At 37.3% G+C, this 20439-nt stretch overlaps 1 protein-coding gene across 2 annotated transcripts; it reads right to left on the minus strand.

Moving 5' to 3' along the window:
- Positions 1-17376: 17376 nt before the first annotated feature.
- LOC121436554 (heterogeneous nuclear ribonucleoprotein A3-like) lies at positions 17377-18612 on the minus strand. 2 transcript variants are annotated; one of them, XM_041636557.1, is made up of 2 exons: positions 17824-18612; positions 17377-17640 (listed from the first exon to the last, which is right to left on the minus strand). In XM_041636557.1, the coding sequence occupies exons 1-2, from the start codon at positions 18575-18577 to the stop codon at positions 17486-17488; spliced, it is 909 nt and encodes a 302-aa protein (XP_041492491.1). In that variant the 5' UTR covers positions 18578-18612; the 3' UTR covers positions 17377-17485. The 2 variants fall into 2 exon arrangements, with proteins under 2 accessions (XP_041492491.1, XP_041492490.1); XM_041636556.1 differs by having other exon boundaries at positions 17377-18612.
- Positions 18613-20439: the final 1827 nt, after the last annotated feature.

Below are 20439 nucleotides of genomic sequence, written 5' to 3' on the forward strand. Positions count from 1 at the left end.
ATTCTTCCGTTGAAGGGCATCTAGGTTGTTTCCAGGTTCTGGCTATTACAAACAATGCTGCCATGAACATAGTTGAGCATATACTTTTGTTGTATGATAGGGCCTCTCTTGGGTATATTCCCAAGAGTGGTATTGCTGGATCCAGGGGTAGGTTGATCCCGAATTTCCTGAGAAACCGAAACACTGCTTTCCAGAGTGGTTGCACAAGTTTGCATTCCCACCAGCAATGGGTGATTGTACCCCTTTCTCCACAACCTCTCCAGCAAAGGCTATCATTGGTGTTTTTTATTTTAGCCATTCTGACAGGTGTAAGGTGGTATCTTAAAGTTGTCTTGATTTGCATTTCCCTGATCGCTAAGGAAGTTGAGCATGACCTTAAGTATCTTTTGGCCATTTGAACTTCTTCTGTTGAGAATTCTCTGTTCAGCTCAGTGCCCCATTTTATAATTGGGTTGATTAGCCTTTTACGGTCTAGTTTCTTGAGTTCTTTATATATTTTGGAGATCAAACCTTTGTCAGTTGCAGGGTTGGTGAAAATCTTCTCCCAGTCAGTGGGTTGTCTTTTTGTCTTAGTGACAGTGTCCTTTGCTTTACAGAAGCTTCTCAGCCTCAGGAAGTCCCATTTATTCAATGACGCCCTTAGTGTCTGTGCTGCTGGGGTTATACATAGGAAGTGGTCTCCTGTGCCCATTTGCTGTAGAGTACTTCCCACTTTCTCTTCTATCAGGTTCAGTGTGTTCGGACTGATATTGAGGTCTTTAATCCATTTGGATTTGAGTTTTGTGCATGGTGATAGATATGGATCTATTTTCATTCGTCTACAGATTGACATCCAGTTTTGCCAGCACCATTTGTTGAAGATGCTCTCTTTTTTCCATTGTATACTTTTAGCTCCTTTATCGAAGATCAGGTGTTCATAGGTTTGTGGGTTAATGTCAGGGTCTTCTATTCGATTCCATTGGTCGACTTCTCTGTTTGGCTGTGAATGAATGCGAGTGGATGGGGATTTCACTGTCTACAAACTAAGATTCCCTAACGCCTTTTTCAACCCTTACAGAAGTAGATGACAACACTCCAAACCCTGTGGAGGCTACAGTGAAGCAGAAGCAGAGCCAAGAAAAACTAAAACTGACAGATAATGGAATGGATGGAAGGAAATTCTACTGAAATGAGCTTTGAATTTGTTACATTTTGTAGACCAGGCTGGCCTCAAACTCACCGCAAACCACCTGCCTCTGCCTTCGGAACACTGGATTTAAAGCTCTGTACCACCATGCCTTACTGTTTTTTTTTTTGTTGTTGTTGTTGTTTTTTAAGTTAAAGGGCATTCTAGTTTTCAAGTTCCAAAAACAAAGTTGATATTAATAGAGCAGTGAGTAGACAATGGCAAGCCTTTGTGGGAACTTCGCATTCAGGTCATACATCAGTCCCAGAGCTTACTAGTTCTTTGCAAGGCGATTGTAAACTGGCTATGAAGACATAGCAAATACCTAAGTGTTTTAATTAGATAATTCAAATTAAAGAGTTGGGCATTTTTATTGGATGGCTACATTATTTGTGAAAATACTTTCAATAAAGATATACGGACTACTTTAGTGGAACAACCAACAGCAATTATTGACAGCTCAGTTTCACTCCATTCCTGCCTCCTACATTGACTCTCTGGATTAAACAATCCCATAAAAGCTAAATGGTGTGTACAGTTTCTGACCCCCAAGAACAAAAAACATTAAGTGATACTTCTCCTTGTGTAGCTAAATGATAGTTTGAAAAGGTGGAAAAAATAATGGGTAACTCTAGAATGAGAAAAATATCTAAAATATGTTTGGCCTATCACAAGCCAAACCCAAAACTTTATGACATTTCTTATATGCATGAATAAAGAACTTTCAAAATACAAAGTCATAATATTGACCACAGCCTGAGGAGATAGACATTACCTTTATTTCCATTTTATAGAGGTTTTTGAGCTGCCATCACTTGCAGAGAAAGTAAGTCGGAGAGGTGGGGTTTTAATTTAACAGGCAATTGCAATTGTCTGTCTCTTAGACAAAAATCTAGGCAGCTTTCATTTTCATATGTACTGTGGCTATTAGAGATGAAACTATTACCATCTGAGTGGTTTCTTTCAAATCAATTTTTAAAATAGCATCTTTGTGGTAGCCTAGCAATTATGAGACCAAAAATCACAAGGATCATTTTTCTTTTTACATCAATTTCTAAACCAGAGCCGTGTGTTTGTGCTAATTCTGTCTTATTATCTCTTCAGAATAAGCTTAGGAGCTTTAGGCATTGAAGAGCTAGGATGTAGGTCTTCATGAGAATGGAGTTGCCATGCCAATAAAAGAAATGATAAAAAAAAATAGTATTTTGTTTCAATGTCATTGATTGAGTAAAGCACTTAAGCCTCAAATGGGAGATCACGGAATTATCTCTGTGTCTATCATCCTTCATGGTATGAAAGACAATTAGAATTTGATCTTAAAGTATCCAAGGAAACAAAACTAAGGAGGGGGGATGAAAATGGGACAAAAAAAGCATCCTCAAAGCTTTTTAAAAACATTCCACCCACACTACATTTGGGGGAAAGCCTGCCAGAGGAGAAATATTACCACCCCTTCCTTTTAATACTGCTTTGTTTAACTGACCAGAGCTTAAGAAAATGATATGTTATTCCACTAAAACATTTGCAAAGAATGTATTTGAAATATCTGCTATAAAAATTTTTATGGCTTTGTTATTGTTTAATAGTATGGGTGATTTTGTTTAGTATTGGATTGATAAACAACTTTCCATGCAATTTAGTGATGAAATGGGATGTTCTTCATTCTACGTGTGTGTGTGTGTGTGTGTGTGTGTCTGTGTGTAGGTGGTTGTTATTGTTGTTCACTTGTTTATTTATTTTGTTTGTTTCTTTTCTGAAATTGGCTGCTTTTCCCCAAATCCAAGAACTATGTATGAAAGTTTCTGGGTTTCAGAAAGGTTTGAGCCACAGGGAGATCAATGCTAGATGGTAAGGAACCACAGTTTCCCAAGCAGTGATTGCGCGGCATCAGCTCCTCTCCGCCTCCATTCCTGTACCTGAATGGCTCTGTTTAAAAGCCAAGTCCAGATTCCATGGGTCTATGAATATGAAGACTACACATTTTTGTTCCAAGGAATATGATAACTTGGAGCTGCTGGTTCATCTTCATGTTTCTGCCTATCCTGTCATTTTGCCCATGACAAATATAAACTGTTGACTTCCACCAGGAGAATGGACTGGGATTTTCCTCCTTCAGTCTCAGAATCATCACGTCGTCCAACTTCAAAACTTCCTCTAAGCCAGACCCATGCAAAGGTAACAAAATATGCAGTAAGTATGTGCTTTATTCACTAAGTGCACATGTGGAGACATAGAAGAAAGGGTCTAGTAAGGAAATTTCAGCATTTTAAGGTGTTAACTACAAGCCATTATTTTTTCTATTTTAATTGCAATGTCTAATTTTAAATATAAATCCTGGTAATTTATAGTATAAAATTGTAATTTTCAACTCAATCTGATTTATAATTATAAATCTGAGGATAATACTTGTTATGCAGTAGTATAGCTAACAAATAGCATATGAGCAAGGTGAAGAAATGCTCAAAAGCCAAAACAGAGACTACAGAGATGGCTCAATCAGTTAAGCATTGGTCCTGCAAGCATGTGGATCTTCGTTTAGACCCTTAGCAGCCATGCAAAAGCTGTGCATGTTGCTGTGCATTTTTGTCTTCAGCGTTGGGAGCTACAGACTGGTAGATTTTGAATGGATGGAGTTCAGAAGTGAGTGCAGGGCCCTTTACCAAACTAAGGCAGAGAAAAAATGAGGAGGACAGTTGATGTCAACTTATAGCCACTCTGCACACATGTACAACTATGAATGTGTACACACACGCACGAGAGAGAGAGAGTAATTGTACAACATGGATCATTGTCAGCCCCATACCAAAAAACATGGAGGAAAACAGGTTGAGCTTATATCACATCCTGGCAGCTATACTGTGATTGATGCCACAGTAAGACAAACCCTGCCATCTTTACCTTTACCTGTCATCTACTCCAGTCCTGTCCTTTGCAGAATCACCTGGAAGCTGGAGGGCAAAGGAACCTTAGTTGCACATTAGACTGGTCAGATTCACAAAGCACAGTGTTCAGTACACCAGAGAATGGATATGGATGAAAAAGCATAAAATTTAGTTTTCACAAGCTGCAGGTTATGATTAATAAGAGATAGGTCACTTTATTGAAAGACTGGTGTCCAATCAACTAATTAATTTACTAATGTAGAAGTAAAATAAATAGAAAAAATGTTAAAAATTTTAACATTCACCCTGAGTAAAGTCTGGAAAACTGCACACCAAAATTCAACTAAAATCCAAGTTGAAACTACCTCGGCAGTACTTCCATGAATATAAATATTTATTAACTAAAGCATTGCTTTCTTTAAAAATAAACTGCCTTATTCTTTGAGAGAAAAGAGATTGTAATCAGATCTTTCCCGGTCTGTCTTCACCCTGGGACTTTAAAATTCACCCTGCTACATTTTCAATTCAGGCTTAGAAATAGAGTCCATGGGACTCTGGGAATAGTGAAATGATCATTTTACCAATAAAAAGAGTTTTGACTGATCACACAGGTCTGTTTTTTATAAACTGAAACTCGGTCAGAGATACGCATGCCTGTTCAGTGTATGTTCTTACATGACATATTGCCCTACACTGAAATGGTGATCCTAAACCCCACAGCTGCATGGGTCCACCCAGGTGTTAAAGGTGTTACCTATTGAACTGTGCACTTGGATATTTTTTAAAACATTGACTGATGTCTACCAGATTCTTTATGTCACTCATAATCAGGATACCTGGTCCGCTCCTCCAGACTGTGACCCAGCTAGGGTCTGGTCACATCCTCAGAGAGAGAGAGAAGTTCCATTGCTATGATGGAATCAAGTCTGGATTAGTTTTTGCTGTCTCAGAAGAGCAGTAAAAACCAATAGGGCAAGGAGAGTCCTGTCCCGATATCTAGGAAAAGGGATGATGTCTTTCAGGTTCCTGAACAATATGGAGACAGAATAACTCAAAAGCAATGCACAAACATGCCTCTACTCGAAGGGGCTCACCTGCTCTTCTGGTGCTCACTGGAGAGGTGATGTCAGGGCGGAAAAAAAGACAGAAGGTGATTAGTGATACCATTGAAGCAGCCTGCTTGAATCACACTCCAAAGCAGGTCCCAAGGCTGGTGAATAATTACAGGAAATAGCTATAAAATGGTTCTGTTACAAAGGAGAATGTTCTGCTCCTCCTCCAGGCCACATCAGACAGACACTAGCCGAACCCCAGACACACAGCCTTTGCTCACCCATTTTCAGCTGTACTGATACCCTCAATACCTCAAGCCACTAGCCACCCCAGTTCTCCTTTGCTTCATTCTTTCTGGGCATGGTCGCCCTGGCTTTGGCCTCGCTCCTTTTCACAGCTCTGCTTTCCATACTCAAACTCATTCTCTCTCCCTGAAACTGTGAAGGCTTCTTGCATTTCTTCCACTAGGTATTCAGCCAGATGAGAACAGAGACTACATGAATATGTGTGTGTGCCTTCTTCTCTGTGCCTACTTGAAGGCGCGGCACAAAACAGACAATTAACACACACATGTACTTGATGGCATGTTCTCTCTTTTCTTTTTCTTTTTAATATGAGAAAATATACCCAAACTTTCCCAGACTTTTGGTATTCACAAGTCCGCTAAGCAGTTCTCTGGAATTTGTTAAGCAGGGATTCTTTGCCAGGTCATTTCCCCCAAATCTTGGTGTGGACAGTCAAACTGCAAAGCAGACAGAGTTGCATCCTACACTCCATCCCAGCTGCCACTGTGATAGATTTTCTGTAGACTTATTTCACTAGTGCTCTGCTAAGAATGTGGTCATCTTACAACCTTTGAAGACACAGCTCTTCCCTTGTTACTCAAGAGACTGAAGTGACTCAACTGGATACTAATGATACTGTGAGGCATCTGGGAAATTTCTGGCACTGGTGTTGTGGCCAGTTGGCCAAGAAGTCTTAGGAAGCCTCCATGATGTAGGACAGTAATACCTTGCTCTGTTGTGCTGTGTTCTAGAGCTTTTCTGCCACTTCTCAAAGTCCTCATTTGTAAAGCATTAACAACTCAAGTCTTATAGTCATAATAAGATTATGTCAATATTCATTTATGCACATATATGATACTATCTATCTGTGTGCACACATATAGCCATGCTGGCATTCACAAATATTAATCATTTATGTGTGCTTTTGTGAACCATAATATTAGAAGGATGGAAAAATATTAGGATGTCAGATTACCACTCCAAGACTTCTATGTAGAGGAAACTATTTGAGATGAACTAAATTATCAAATAATCAGGTGTGTCCTAACAACTCAGTGAATAATGCCAAAGAAAGGATGTCCTGATGGAAATTTTCTCACTGTCTAAGAAGGTCCAGTCATATATGCCACTTAAATTTTATATTCTATACTTACAATCATACAGATATGTATATATTTTCCAATTATAATAGATATAAAGATAGATAAATAGAAAGATAGATAGATAGATAGATAGAGAGATAGAGAGAGAGAGAAAGAAAGAAAGAAAGAAAGAAAGAAAGAAAGAAAGAAATTATTCATCCTTTGGAATGACTCGCTCTTTTCCAAGGGAGGTCCTGGTTGGTGGTCTGACTATTTCATTCAGTATTGAGTTAAGTATACTCAATGTTCTGAAAGTCAGTGAGATCAACACTCCTTTAAATTTACTCAAAGAATGAAACAATGCCAAAGCCTCAGGTCTTTTACTTTTGATCATGCCGGTTGTGTGGTGAGCAAAATAATGTTACCAAACAAAAATTAATGGAACCTGAAATCTGACCCAAGCTCTCTTCATCGAACATTATGTAGCAGAATATACATAGAGGGGGTGCCCTATTTTAATGTATCCTCAAATCACTTATTAACTTGCTCCAAAAATGGGAAAATTACAAAAATTCCATGCAGAGGGAGGAATAATCTTGAGATGTGTCTTAACAAATCCCTTATTTTCTTTAGTTCTTTTCTATCAGGCATTATAACCATATTGCCTTTTCTTAAAAGTAGATTGGGAGAAATATCAAAGAAAAGGATGCTTGGCTGCAGTTTCTACAGTCTATAACCTACTCACAGGACTAATGTAAACAGAAATGGAGATTTTTCTGAAAGAATTTAGCTTCATTAAAACTTGGGTTTTAAGAACACCACTGGAGATGGTTGACTGCACTGGTTGATTCCAGGTTCTTGGTATCATACTCAAATAACTGGAAGATATACACTAAAACGATAAAGCACAAAGAAGTTTTATTTTGAGAATAAAGTAGAATTACGAGTATCAGAAACACTGCTAAAACACAAAGGAGGACAGAGAATGAGACATGAAACGGTATGCAAAGGTTTGATTACTGTTAGAGGGTTTCCTTTCACGGAGTACAAGAGAATGAACTGTCTGCAAAGGCTACACTTTGCATTATTTCCTGTTTTGACTCAGAAAGTTGGATTTTATGTGCTTTTTTTGTACTGTGTATGATAGTTGTCATGTTGTCTTTGATTTCCATAATATATATTCCTAATTATACATAGCTATAAGAGGACAGATTCCTCCTAACTTTTGAGAGGATGAAAGTTGTCATACTGTGCATGTACCCCAAACCAGTCTATGACAGTCATGACCCCTATCTCCCAATCCTGGGCATGTCCAGAAACAAGTCTAAATACACACAAGGCATTCTAGAGAAACTGCTAAGGTGAAAAACTTCTATTCATTGTTTGAAGTGAGGTGTAACTAAAGGTTGATGCAGATGCCAGCAGGTTTCTAAGAGCATTGCTATGAAAAAGGTGTATTTGTTGTCCAAGTCAATTTGAGTACTAGGTTGTCATGACATTCTTATACATACCGGCTTCAACATCACAAATTAATGGTGGGAGAAAAGGAAGTCATAGAAGACTGAGTACTGGAAATAGTCTTCACCGTGGGAGGAACAACCAAAAGGACTACATAGAATCTGCTTGTGGTACCTGATAGATACTCATGGAAAGTGATGACCATGGGGGGTGGGGGAGAGAAGCCTGAGGTAAATGCCTACTGGGCACACATTAAATGGGCACACATTAAATCAAATTGGACAATGACCTATGAAAAAGTAGGTTTGTAGTCATACGCTCAGAAATTTGGGTGAATCTATGAGGGCACCTTGGGAACATGAATTTTAAAAATACCCCCCGTGTATTGCCCTTGATTAAACCAACTGTTCTTGAGCAAAGAATATAATATCTTGGACATTCTCATTTATTTCCTGGGAAGATTCAAACACTGGACGTAGAAATCAAGAAGCTAAAAAGTAGACATCCATGCTATAGTCTATATATCCATAATCTTGCATCTCTCAGGGAATCTTCTGGGTTTTTATGGAAATGTTAAGAAACAGATTAGAGTGATAAAAAAATAAACGTTTCTAAAGACATTTATATACATACAGAACAGCAGTGATATGAAACAAAGCACTAAAATATGTAGGTTTGATAATTAAATTGTTATTTAGTTATTTTAATATTCTTGTAGAGTTTTCATAGGAAACAAACAAAATCACAGATACCTTGAAATGTTTAAGAAGGACCAATGGAAATAAAATGTTTTCTGTAGCTTTACCTGAGAAATTTTCAAGCAAATTGATGTAACTAGAAAAAATATACTGATTTAGATATCCCAGACAGAAATATAAATAAGCCGCATATTCCCTTATATGTAGATATTACCTGTTAAGTCAATGATAACCAAACTTCATCCATAGAAGCACAGAGGGTAGGTATAGAGTAAGAAGCTAGAGAGAACAGATAAATTCCCTTAGGAAAGGGAAATAAAATAGGTAATTATGGATGGATGGTAGGCGCAGAATGGGAGGATCAAGTGAAGAAGGAGATTGAGGGAGGGAATATAGGGAAAAACAACTCAAATTAAGAGTCATTTGAGGGATAGTTTGGAAACCTATACAGTAGAAACTTTCTAAAATATATACATATATGAAGACTATCTAAAAAAAAAAACCCACCAAATAATGGGGGAGACACAGTCCCAGTGGGCCATCTTTTTGCCACCAAAGAAACTCCCAGTACCTTTTTGGCTTATATCTAATTGAGTTGTTGGCTAACAGAATTACATGAGAATCACCAAACAACCCAGGCTGCTACCAAAATAATAGGTTGTTCTCCACAAATTGGCATCAAAGTCCCATTGCACAACTTATTAAACATGGAGAAGTAATTTAAGCTGGTGTCTACACAGAGCCTTCTTTCCTACATTCTAGCATCTTTTGTACAGGAAAGTACCCTGCATGCTACAAAAAGAGAAACATAAGCACCATGTCAACAACAAATCCATTGCCTAGAAGCTTATAGAAATAACCAACCAGTCTCTGTTTTAACTTAAGGCCCATTCCATGAGTTTGAACCTATTGTAGACACTGATTTGGTCTACATATAACCTCTCCCCTCATTGCTCAGGGATCCCTGAAGTAGGAGAGACAGAAAGACTGTAAGAATCAGAGGAGATCAAGGACACCAAAAAAAAAAAAAAAAAAAAAAAACAAGACCTTCTAAATCATGAACAAAGCTCATATGAACTCACAAGAAACTGAAGCAGCATGCACAAGGCCTTTGTGGGTCTGCATTGGGTCCTCTCCGTATATATTATGACTTCCAGTTTAATCTTTTGAGAGATCCCTGAATGTGTCTCTGATTCCTGTCCCTTCACTTGGGCTCTTTTTGTTCTATTACTTTGTTCTATCCATCTTCAATGTGATAGTTTTTGTTTTATCTTATTTTTTATATAATTTTATATTATCTCTTAGAAGCCTGTCCTTTTCAATGAGAGGAAGAAAGGAAGTAATTCTGGATGGGAAGGCAGGTGGGGAGGGAATTGGAAGAATAGCAGGAAGGGAAACTGTAATCAGGATGCATTACATGAGAAAATAGTCTATTTTCAATGAAAGAAAAAAATAAGAAATATAGTTTTGCTAGATAGACTGTTTGATTGATAATAAATTCTTTGTTCATGCTTTTATTACATCTATTAAACTTTTTGAAAAAGAGGAGAAGTATTATACACATGCATGAACAAATGTTTTATAAAATGTAGGCATGAATAAATTTTTACATGCATTTTAAAAAATTAGACCCTAATCAGTAATCAATTTGTAATTTTTTAAAACTTTCTATCACAGAACTTCCAGCAAAATAAATTGTTCCTTAATAATATATTTTCTTTTATGAATACTAGATAATTATATAAGTGTAGAGAAGAAAATGAATCAAAACACATAGAAACAATTGATGGGTTCTCCTTGGATTCAACAGCCACCTTTGGGAAGACAAAAGTCATAACTTACCATACCCCTTGCCTATTTAATCACAAACGATGTAAAATCTCTGTCCTCCAGGCTAGGAATCACACACTGTTAGAACTGAGCATCCATATTCATAGGATTCTAGTGTCGCTGCAGTGGAGGCTACAGAAAGCACCCTTTGGGGGAGGAGAACACAAGTTAGTATTTAACAGTGAGGAATACAGGTAAATTTAAAAAGCATATCTCTCTGTCTATAAAGAGTCATTATATTGGAATTTATAGTGACCAACGATGAGGCACCTTGGATCAAAGAGTGTCCTGATTAAACAAGATCATGCCTGGAGGGTGGAGGTTCATTTAAGCAACACTACCTACTAAATTGTTCTGGCTATGTAAGGAGAGAATAAGACAACAGGTCAGAATGGCATGTGACCTCATTGTTGGAAAAGGGCTGTTTGTTGGTTCCTGGCTGCCTGGCTAGCTTAGACCCAAAATAATCACAAAGAAACTGTATTAATCAAATCATTGCTAGAACCATTAGATCTAGCTTCTTATTGGTTTACTCTCTTACATATTAATTTAACCCATTTCTATTAATCTGTGTATGGCCACGTGGCTGTGGCTTAACAGCTAAAGTTCACAGTGTCAATCTCCAGTGGCTCCATGGCTTCTCTAACTCCACCTTCCTCCTGCCATGCTATAGGCCAAGCCAGTTCTTTATTCATTAATCTACAAAAGCAACTTATAGACAGAAGGACCTCCCACACCACCTCATGTCTTAGCTTTTTGTGTATTAAAAGATCTAGAAGATTCTCTGTGCAACAGTCCAAGCCTGTTTTTGTCACCTTCACAGCTACTTTGAGATTCTGCCTTGATTTTGGAGTTTATCCTACTTTTTCTGTTACTGACATTTTATGGCTTTTTTCCTAAAGTGATGTTAACAATTTTAACTATCTACCATGTAAACAGAAGTTTTCCACCCTCAAATGAAATAAAATACAGCTATCACCATGGTGACACTATGTCTTGTAAAATGGAATTCTAGATGCTGCAACCTCGTTGCTGTGAGGAAACATTGTTTTGTTTTACTACCACAGCTCCAGAACACACCTCTGAACCTAGCACTCATGAAATGCACTAAACATGTCTCCTGTTACCCGTATGATCTGCAGTTCCACCCAAGAGCCTCATGAGCTAGAAGCTTAAAGAGAGGCAGACTATAGAAAACGAGGCCTATTAGAGGGAAACTAATCCCCAGAGGGAGTTCCCTTGAAGAGTATATTAAGGCATTAGACATTTTCTGACTCTGTTTCTGGAAGCCAGAATGTGAACAGACTTGATCTACCACACATAATCACTCTGCTCCAGTCCATCAGCAGAGGCCCAAAGCAACAAGGCAAAGCTATCATCAGTGGAAACCTTTATAATAATGAAACAAAATAAACAACTCTTTAAATTGTCTCAGGCCTTTTGTCACAGTAATGGAAAGTTAATAGAGTTGGTGACCCAAGTGTTTTCTATTTTGTTTTGCATGGGTACATTCTAAAGGTCTTACAGTACAGGGAGGCTATTACTCAAAATGGCCTCTAGCTCTGATCAACACAAACATGAAAAAAAAAGGTAATTGCTTCTGCAATTTCATCCAATTAATTAGACTCAGGAAGCAAATGGGGTGGGGAGGAGGTCTGGCAAGATTTGCTGTTACTGCACAAGCAACTGTTCTCATAGTGTGGCATAGGAAGAAGAGAAACTGAGAAGGTGAAACTTCCCTCTGTGACTTATCTTTTCCTGAAACACTGGCTTCAGATTTCCATGGTCTAAGGATCAACTTAATTCATCTGGCTCTAGGAGACCATACCTATGAGGGCAATGGACCAGACAGTTGTATCAATTTTGATTTTATGAACAGTTCTTTGAAATGGATATTGCACATTAGTAACAATATGTTTTGTAATTGTAGCATGTCTGTTGTCTCTCCCAGCTTATGAAATGTTACCTGAAATGACTAGATATTTGTATCCTCTACAGACCAGACTAGGGACACAGTTAACATTAATAGTGCATTCTGGTCTAAATAAAACAGCTCGCGATGCAGTTCTTTGGTGTGATTTCTGTACTCAATCACAGTAAAACATGTGTAATGAGATTTTGTAAAAAATATGCATGAAAAGGTGAATCAGACACTAAGAAGAAAGTAGGAAGACAGGTACCCCACCAATGAACAAGCAACCCGGGAACATCTCTAAAGTAAATAAAATGATTGAGAAATGGAAACAACAAAATGGTTCTCAGCTCACTATCCCTTTAGGATATACAAATGGTCTGAGATATTAAGGACCATAAAGTTTCTTCAGCCCACTTTGTTCTGAGAAAGGATTAAAATAGATGCCCCAATCAGAGGACATCAAGACCCTTTTCAGAAAGAGCTTATTAAATATAATTTTGAAAAATGAGTAATGTGCCATATGACAACCTCAAAATCATTTGGAGTATGACTCTCTCATGCCAGGAATGATACCAGACTGTTTTGTTCGCCAGTCTCCAGAAGAAATACTGTCGTGGAATAAGGAGTCAATAAGCATTCATACTTTAAGGCACAAAGACATTCCACTTGTATGGGCACAGAAAACAGTCCACATTTGAACAAGTGTACAAGTTTGCACACTTATTTTACACACCCAGAGACTGAATGAAGAAGGGAAAATACCAATCTCTTTCCATGCCTGATCAAGCTGTTCATTAGTGAAGATTTCAAACAATTTGCTAAGAAACATCTAAGAGGCTGTAAAAACAGGAGTAACATTCCCCTATACTATGTGTAGGTTAATGTTCTGAAATGCAAAATCAGTCCATACTTTTTCTCAAGCACACCTGTGGGCAGCACAATCAGTAACACTCCCTACACCTTCCATGAGATATTAATTAAAAATACTTAATTTGAAAATTACAAAATGACTTGAGCTCTGTCAAAACCCCACACGTAGAAAATGCCACACAATATTTCCACACAGAATAGGTCACATTCGAAATGCCAGCATGCAACACAGAATTGTATAAGATTTTTTTGTTCTATAAATGTAAGTTAAACATGAATCACAAATAAATTTCATCTTTCAACTTTGGCCACACTCCCAAATGATTATTTTTTGTTTATATCCAAATATTCTTTAAAAACGGTGGATCCCAAATACTTTCAATACTTTCAGGTTAAGAATTATTCAAATTCTGTTAGATGAAAAGTATAACCTTCAAATGCACCACACCTTCCACACAAGCAGTGATTATGACTCCCTGATGCCCACGGTGCCAAGATTTACATGTGTTAGATTATTTAAGGTACTTAATTACACATTGACATATATTGCCCTTGCCAGTTAAATAATCAGATATTGTAAATCAAACCTTTGACTCAAATCCCAGAGGAAGCTTTGCTTCACTGATGTCTTCAGTCAAAGCCCATTTTCTTTCCTTCCTTATCCATTTCCTTTGAGAAGGGGACGTTAGCTCCTCTCGTGAGATATTTGGAGCCCTCTGTCCTAAGAGCTAGCTGAGCATGCTTGCCACTGACCTCTCACATGAGAAGCCACCATGGTTTCCTTTGATCAGAAAGAATGCTTCAGAACCTCGCCATGTTTACGATGCCTTACTCTAGGAACTGCCTTCTGTCCTCTGAGATGTGAAACCACAAGCCAGTTGCTCTAGGTAATTAAAGATCTTTAGCACCAGCAATGCATCAATTGCAAATATCCTGAGTACATTTCCACTAAGTAATTACAGCTGCCAATCTGAAATGCCTTCATACGGTCATCCCACTAACATATCTCTTTACTGTACTTTTTAGCATAACCTTGGATAATTCTAAAATAGCCAGGACCACACAGCCAGTTTCCCCAGAAAGGAAAATAAAATGGGCACTCACTGGGAAAATTAGACAAATTTTGCTCTAACTTTGGATAGAACCCAAAGTATAAATGTTAAGTGTCTATTTTCCCCCTGTAGCTGTCAGATAGCCAAAGATTATTCAAGCAAACAGAAATGACATAGTATGGAAAGTTCAATTTATTCATATTATAAGAACTTTTAAAAAAGAAAACGTGGAGAGAACACTGAAGGTATTACATTTATATCTATAGACAATCTAATATCCACAATAGTTTTTAGAAGAACTACATTCTTGAAAATAAAGTGTCCTACTTAAATCCATCACACATGATTTAATAGATAGAGACATGTTGCTCCTTAAAGATAAAAAAATATTTCAAGAGTAAGACATAATTTGTACAGGACTTTTCTCCTCTGACTTAGTAGGGAAGACTTCGCTGAAGCAGATCACTTTCAAACATACTGGCTATGAGCTAGATAAGTAAGTACTTATAGCAGAAAAATTACATGATCATCTATAAATTAATTGCTCAAACCATAACACTCAAAGAAATTGATTTTCTAACTAATCCTCATTTCTCAAAAATATGGTATATAATCAGGCAATTTATAAATGAAAAGTCTAATGAGAAATTCTGTAATTGCAATAAAAAAAACAAACAAATCAATTGTTAATCCCACCTAAAAATATTTGAAGTGGTTTTGTAAATTATTTCCCTTGGCTCTCCAACATACCAACACCAACCTAACATAGAGCTGTGCGCATTTGTTAGCACAAACACACAGACACACACACATGTACATTTGTGAGTCACCCAGGCACACACAAAAACACACAGTTGTATATCACGCACACACTCACATACAGAGGGGGATTCTCTCTCCCCAAAGAAACTTTGTAGAGTTATGTCAAGATTTGTCAGAGGTATCCACACAAATTTAATTCATAGTCTAGATACTTTATGTTTCAATAAAATTTTAACAGGTTCTGAATATCAACGGAAGCAATTCAACAGTGTTGCTGATAAAAAGCAATTTACTCCAGCCTGGGAGCTACTGACTGACTCTATTGGTCACCTGGAGTAGTATAATGCTTAAATTTAGGAAAAGGTCTGTACGCTACAACTTCATTCAAAGTGTAAGACAAAAGAAGCTGGCATATTTTGACCCTCAGAGTTGAAAATGTGACAAGTAGCTTTAGCACATCCTCAAATTCAATCCCACAGTTATTTTTTTTTATTAAGTCTTTCATGTCTGTCCATTTCGAGAGATACCCATATAAAAATTACCTCTCACTAATTCTCAGAATCTTGGAGCTCTATATCCCACAACATATGCAGATTACTAACATAGTGTGTGTGTGTGTGTGTGTACTGAACATGGGAACCTCAAGCTCTATTTTTAAGTTTCATTACTTCTCACTACTTAGCTTTGGTGGTTTTGATCAGAGCATAGGCAAGGGCAGACTGCCAGTTTTTCTGATACTTTGAGGGAAAACAGATATCTCAGTTTTTATGGAACATTTCTTGATTTTTACCATTGGATTTTATAAAACTTTGTTCTCCTTTAAAAAACTCTGTGTGGCTTACTCCACTTATTTAGTTCACTTGCCAGGAGAGCTATAAAAGCCTAAGTATGCTTTTATTTATACCTGGCACCCAAACACCACAAAACCAAAGGGATATTTAGTTGAGAATGTCTGGTTATTCTATGGTAATAAACAAAAAAATGAGAAAGGTATAATAGTCATGACACCATGTTCCCTTCTTATATATACCAGGAACCACACCAGATAATATTCACATACTGCCTCATAGTCTGCAATAATTTTAAAAGAGAATTATTAATATGTTTATTTTTCTTGTGGGATAATTGAGGGTCAGTTGAAGTTCAGAGATGTAAGAAAGTTTGCTCTATAGGGCTGATAAAAAGCAATCCAACACACATTTGAATCCCAGTCTCCTTGCAGAAGATGTGTTTTGATCAAGTTTTGTGTGCATGTGTTTGTGTACATATGGATGCCCATACAAACACACACACACACACAGAGAGAGAGAGAGAGACAGAGACAGAGACAGAGACAGAGACAGAGAAAGGGGAGAGGGTGACCAAGACTTAGAGTGAGTTGGCAGTGCAGGTATGGGAACTAGTTTCTAGTCCATATCAAGAGGTGGTAAAGTGGGGCCAGGAAGTGATGGTGCATGCCTTTAATCCTAGAACTAGGGAGGCAGAGGCAGGAAGATCTCTGTGAGTTTGAGGCCAGCTTGGTCTACAAGAATTAGTTCCAGGACAGGCCTCAAAGCTAGAGAGAAACCCTGTTTCGAAAAACTAAACAAACAAAAAACAATAATAAAAGTGATGAAGTAAAGGAAATTTAAGCTACAGAAAACCTAGAATGTAGTGTGGATATTAATTTTCTTCATTGATCTATCCCAGAAATAAAAAAAAATTTCTTTGGGCTATCTACAAAATTATAAACTCCAGAGATACAGATAAAACCATTCCAATATTAGCTCTTCTTGCCAAATCAACTACAGCCTGATTCTGGGGAATGTTAGTTGAACTGTACTGAAATCTTCATTTAGCAACACCAAAAATATCTTAATACAGTTGTGGCCACATTAAATTGGTATTTGTCTGTCTATGATTTCTTATATTATACAAACTGAGCAGATTATATTTAAGAGTATCTATTTTATATACATAAACACATGCACTAGCAGTCAGTGACATAGAAGGTCATGAATGTAAATGAACCTAAAAAGGTGTTCTCCTCAGAAAATTTTATTTATTTTTTTAAAAGTTAAAAATTCCTTAATTTTTAATTCCTGGTACCACTACCACAATTTACAGGGCAATATACGTGATGTAATGAAAAGAAAAAGAAAGACAAAGCTACAACAGATAAAAGACCTCAGGAATGTACATCTAATTGACACTATATCGCATTAATCAATAGCTGCAGTTTTTGCAAACTGTGGCTCTGACAGTCCTGAACAAGAAGGGCCTCCTGTTTAAGCTGTGGTAACCTTTCTGACTGTGGATCATCGCTCCTTCTGTGGCAGATTTTACAGTTCCTCTAATGCATTTAGGACGACTGTCTCAAAGTAACCTGCAGCTTTCCTGACAACTCCTCGCCCTCTCTCCTGCTAAGAACTGTAGCCCTTTTCTGCTGTTTTTTTTAAAACCTTCTGCTACCACATCCACCACTTCCACCACCATAGGGACTGCCTGAGCTTCTGCCATCAAAACTGCCCCCTTTCATGGGTCCATAATTTGATTGCTGTTGTCCACTATAATTTCCAAAGTCATTATAGTTCCCACCACCATAGTTACCTCCACCAAAATTTCCTCCTTCATTGTAACCGTCATATCCTCCTCCTCCACCACCACCATATCCAACACCTTGGTTTCCACAGCCTGGTCCACCACCACCATAGCCTCCTCTACTGCTGTAGCCAGCACCACCACCATAGCCTCCTCTACTGCTGTGACCAGGACCACCACCATAGTTGCCACCATCACCTCCAAATCCATTATATCCACCATCACCACCTCCATAACTACCTCTGCTGCCACCACCTTCACCACCATAGCCTCCTCTTCCACCAAAGTTTCCACCACGACCAAAATTACCTCCACCACCTCCAAAGTTCCCTCCACGACCCATAAAATTGCCAGATCCACCTTCATGGCCTCTTTGTGATCCAGCAGACTGCATCTCTTGTTTAGAAAGGGCCTTTTTCACTTCACAATTATACCCATTAATAGTGTGGTATTTCTGAACAACAATTTTATCAACTGTGTCGTGGTCATCAAAAGTCACAAAAGCAAATCCTCTCTTTGTCCCACTCTGTCTGTCTTCCATAACTTCTATGGTTTCAATCTTGCCATACTTTTCGAAGTAGTCTCTCAGGTTACACTCTTCTGTGTCCTCTTTCCTACCACCAACAAAGATTTTCTTCACTGTTAAATGGGCACCAGGCTTTACAGAATCCTCTCTAGAAACATCTCTCTTTGGTTCCACCACACGCCCATCAACTTTGTGTGGCCGAGCACACATTGCAGCATCCACCTCTTCAACACAAGAGTAGGTCACAAAACCAAAGCCCCTGGAACGTTTTGTTTGGGGATCTCTCATTACTACACAGTCTGCAAGTGTGCCCCATTTCTCAAAATGTTCTCTTAAGCTATCATCTGTGGTTTCAAAGCTCAGACCACCAATAAACAGTTTCCTCAACTGTTCTGGTTCCTTTGGATCATGGCCCTCCATTTTGAGACCGGACTCGCCTCTTCCAACTCGAGTTCAATATGGCAGAAAATTTTATTTTTAAGTTTTTATCTTTAATCATAGTATAATTCTAATCTTATGAGAATTCATAACAATTATTGATATTGATAATTCCTAAACTATGAAAAATCTACAGATTCTGTAAATATGGAGGCATGATAGCTATACATACAAGGCAAAAATAAGCCCTTTGATCTTATCTATTTCATCTCTTGAAAACTGAATCATTGGCTATAAAGGTGGGGCACATATAGAATAAGAGTTAAATGTTTTATATGCTTTTGTGGTTAAAAAAAAAAAAAACTTCTGCATGAAAGAACAATGCAGCAAAAAAGATAGAATATAAAGGATATAATATAAATCCAACAATAATGATAAATATCAAGATTACCTCATCAGATTACCAAAATATTTAGTGAAAAGTCCACAGATGCCTTAGTAGGTGGGATAATACAGAAGAGAATGGAAATAACACTGTACTTCATTTTCTTTTGATGAAATGGAAGCAACAAGAAAAACAAAGTTGTGTTCTCCCTAGGGCATTGCATGTGTTTTGCTAAAACTTGATAATATTTTAGAAGCAATGATGGGGCAAGACTATTTTAAATAACTTTTCATTTCTGAAGAAATGTATAAGAGTCCTCACTATTTCCTGGAAGCCTACAGTGACTATTAGTGCATTATCTTTCCTAGTAATTATTGAATATGACCTTCTTCATGATGCAGAGACTGATTTCCTGATGAAATTATACATCATTCTCAATACCATAGAAAATATAAATTAGCAAAGTTATACGTAAGGCCCACTTTCTCCAATATCTATGTATAATTTTCTAAAATGTCTCAGAGAAGTGAAAAAAAATCAGACAGATGAAAACATTCTTCAATATTATAAGGATCTGCTTTTAGGAATAGGAGTTTATTACAGCGATTTCAAAGTCATTACTTATATAATAATAATAATAATAATAATAATGATAATAATAATAATAATATAAAGTTTTCATGTTAAAATGCTACCACTCCATCAATTTTTTACTTGTGATTTAAAATAAACTAGAAAACTTTCTTGCTATGAGTTAAAAAATTAATTGTTCAAATACTTCATTGTTTAAATATAGATTCAAGAGATGTCAACTCACAGAACGCTTCAAGTAGTTGAAGTGACTAATTTTAGTTGACTAGCAAATAATAAAGATGCCTGGTTTCTTTTGACTTTACAAAATAAAATAATTCAAAGGACTCCTAATTCTTAACAAAAAAGAAAACACCATCCACTGCAGAGAATATTAAGAGAAAAGAGGGAAGGACATGAAGTGATTCAACATGCTGCTTGAAGACAAGGAAGGCATAGGACATGGATGAAGATTCCATCATCACGGTCTCAACCAACAAACCCAGTTACTGACAAACAGCTTTCTTATTCTATTTGGCTGTTGAAATGACATAATACAACCAAATACAACATTAGAAAACAGCAAACATTCATCACATTCTGAGATTTAGAAACATCAAAGCACCAGTAGATTGGGAGTCGTCTGAGGACCTCTTTTCTGATTCAAACACAAGACCTTCTTAGTGTATGTACCCTGACAAGAAGAAAAGGGGTAAACTTCTGGTGTTTCATGTAATAGCAATGATCCTACTCATTTGGGCCCCACTTCTGTGATTTAAACACATTCTTTGAAAATTCCATAAAATGTGTTTTAATCAGATTTACCTTTGGCCACCAACATCTCCCAAATTTACCCCTACCTCCCTATTTATCCAATTTCATTTTCTGTCTCTATAGTTTTTAACCCATTTAGTCCAATTTGTTTTGCCCACTTACTCTTGGATATAGG

Source organism: Microtus oregoni, unplaced genomic scaffold (genome assembly GCF_018167655.1).
Source record: "Microtus oregoni isolate MIOR12 unplaced genomic scaffold, Mior012 000049F_ref0000343, whole genome shotgun sequence".
Taxonomy (NCBI): Eukaryota; Metazoa; Chordata; class Mammalia; order Rodentia; family Cricetidae; genus Microtus; species Microtus oregoni.

Coding starts and splice junctions, on each gene's coding strand:
- LOC121436554 (XM_041636556.1), bottom strand. CDS start 18,577: ATGGAGGGCCATGATCCAAAGGAACCAGAACAGTTGAGGAAACTGTTT.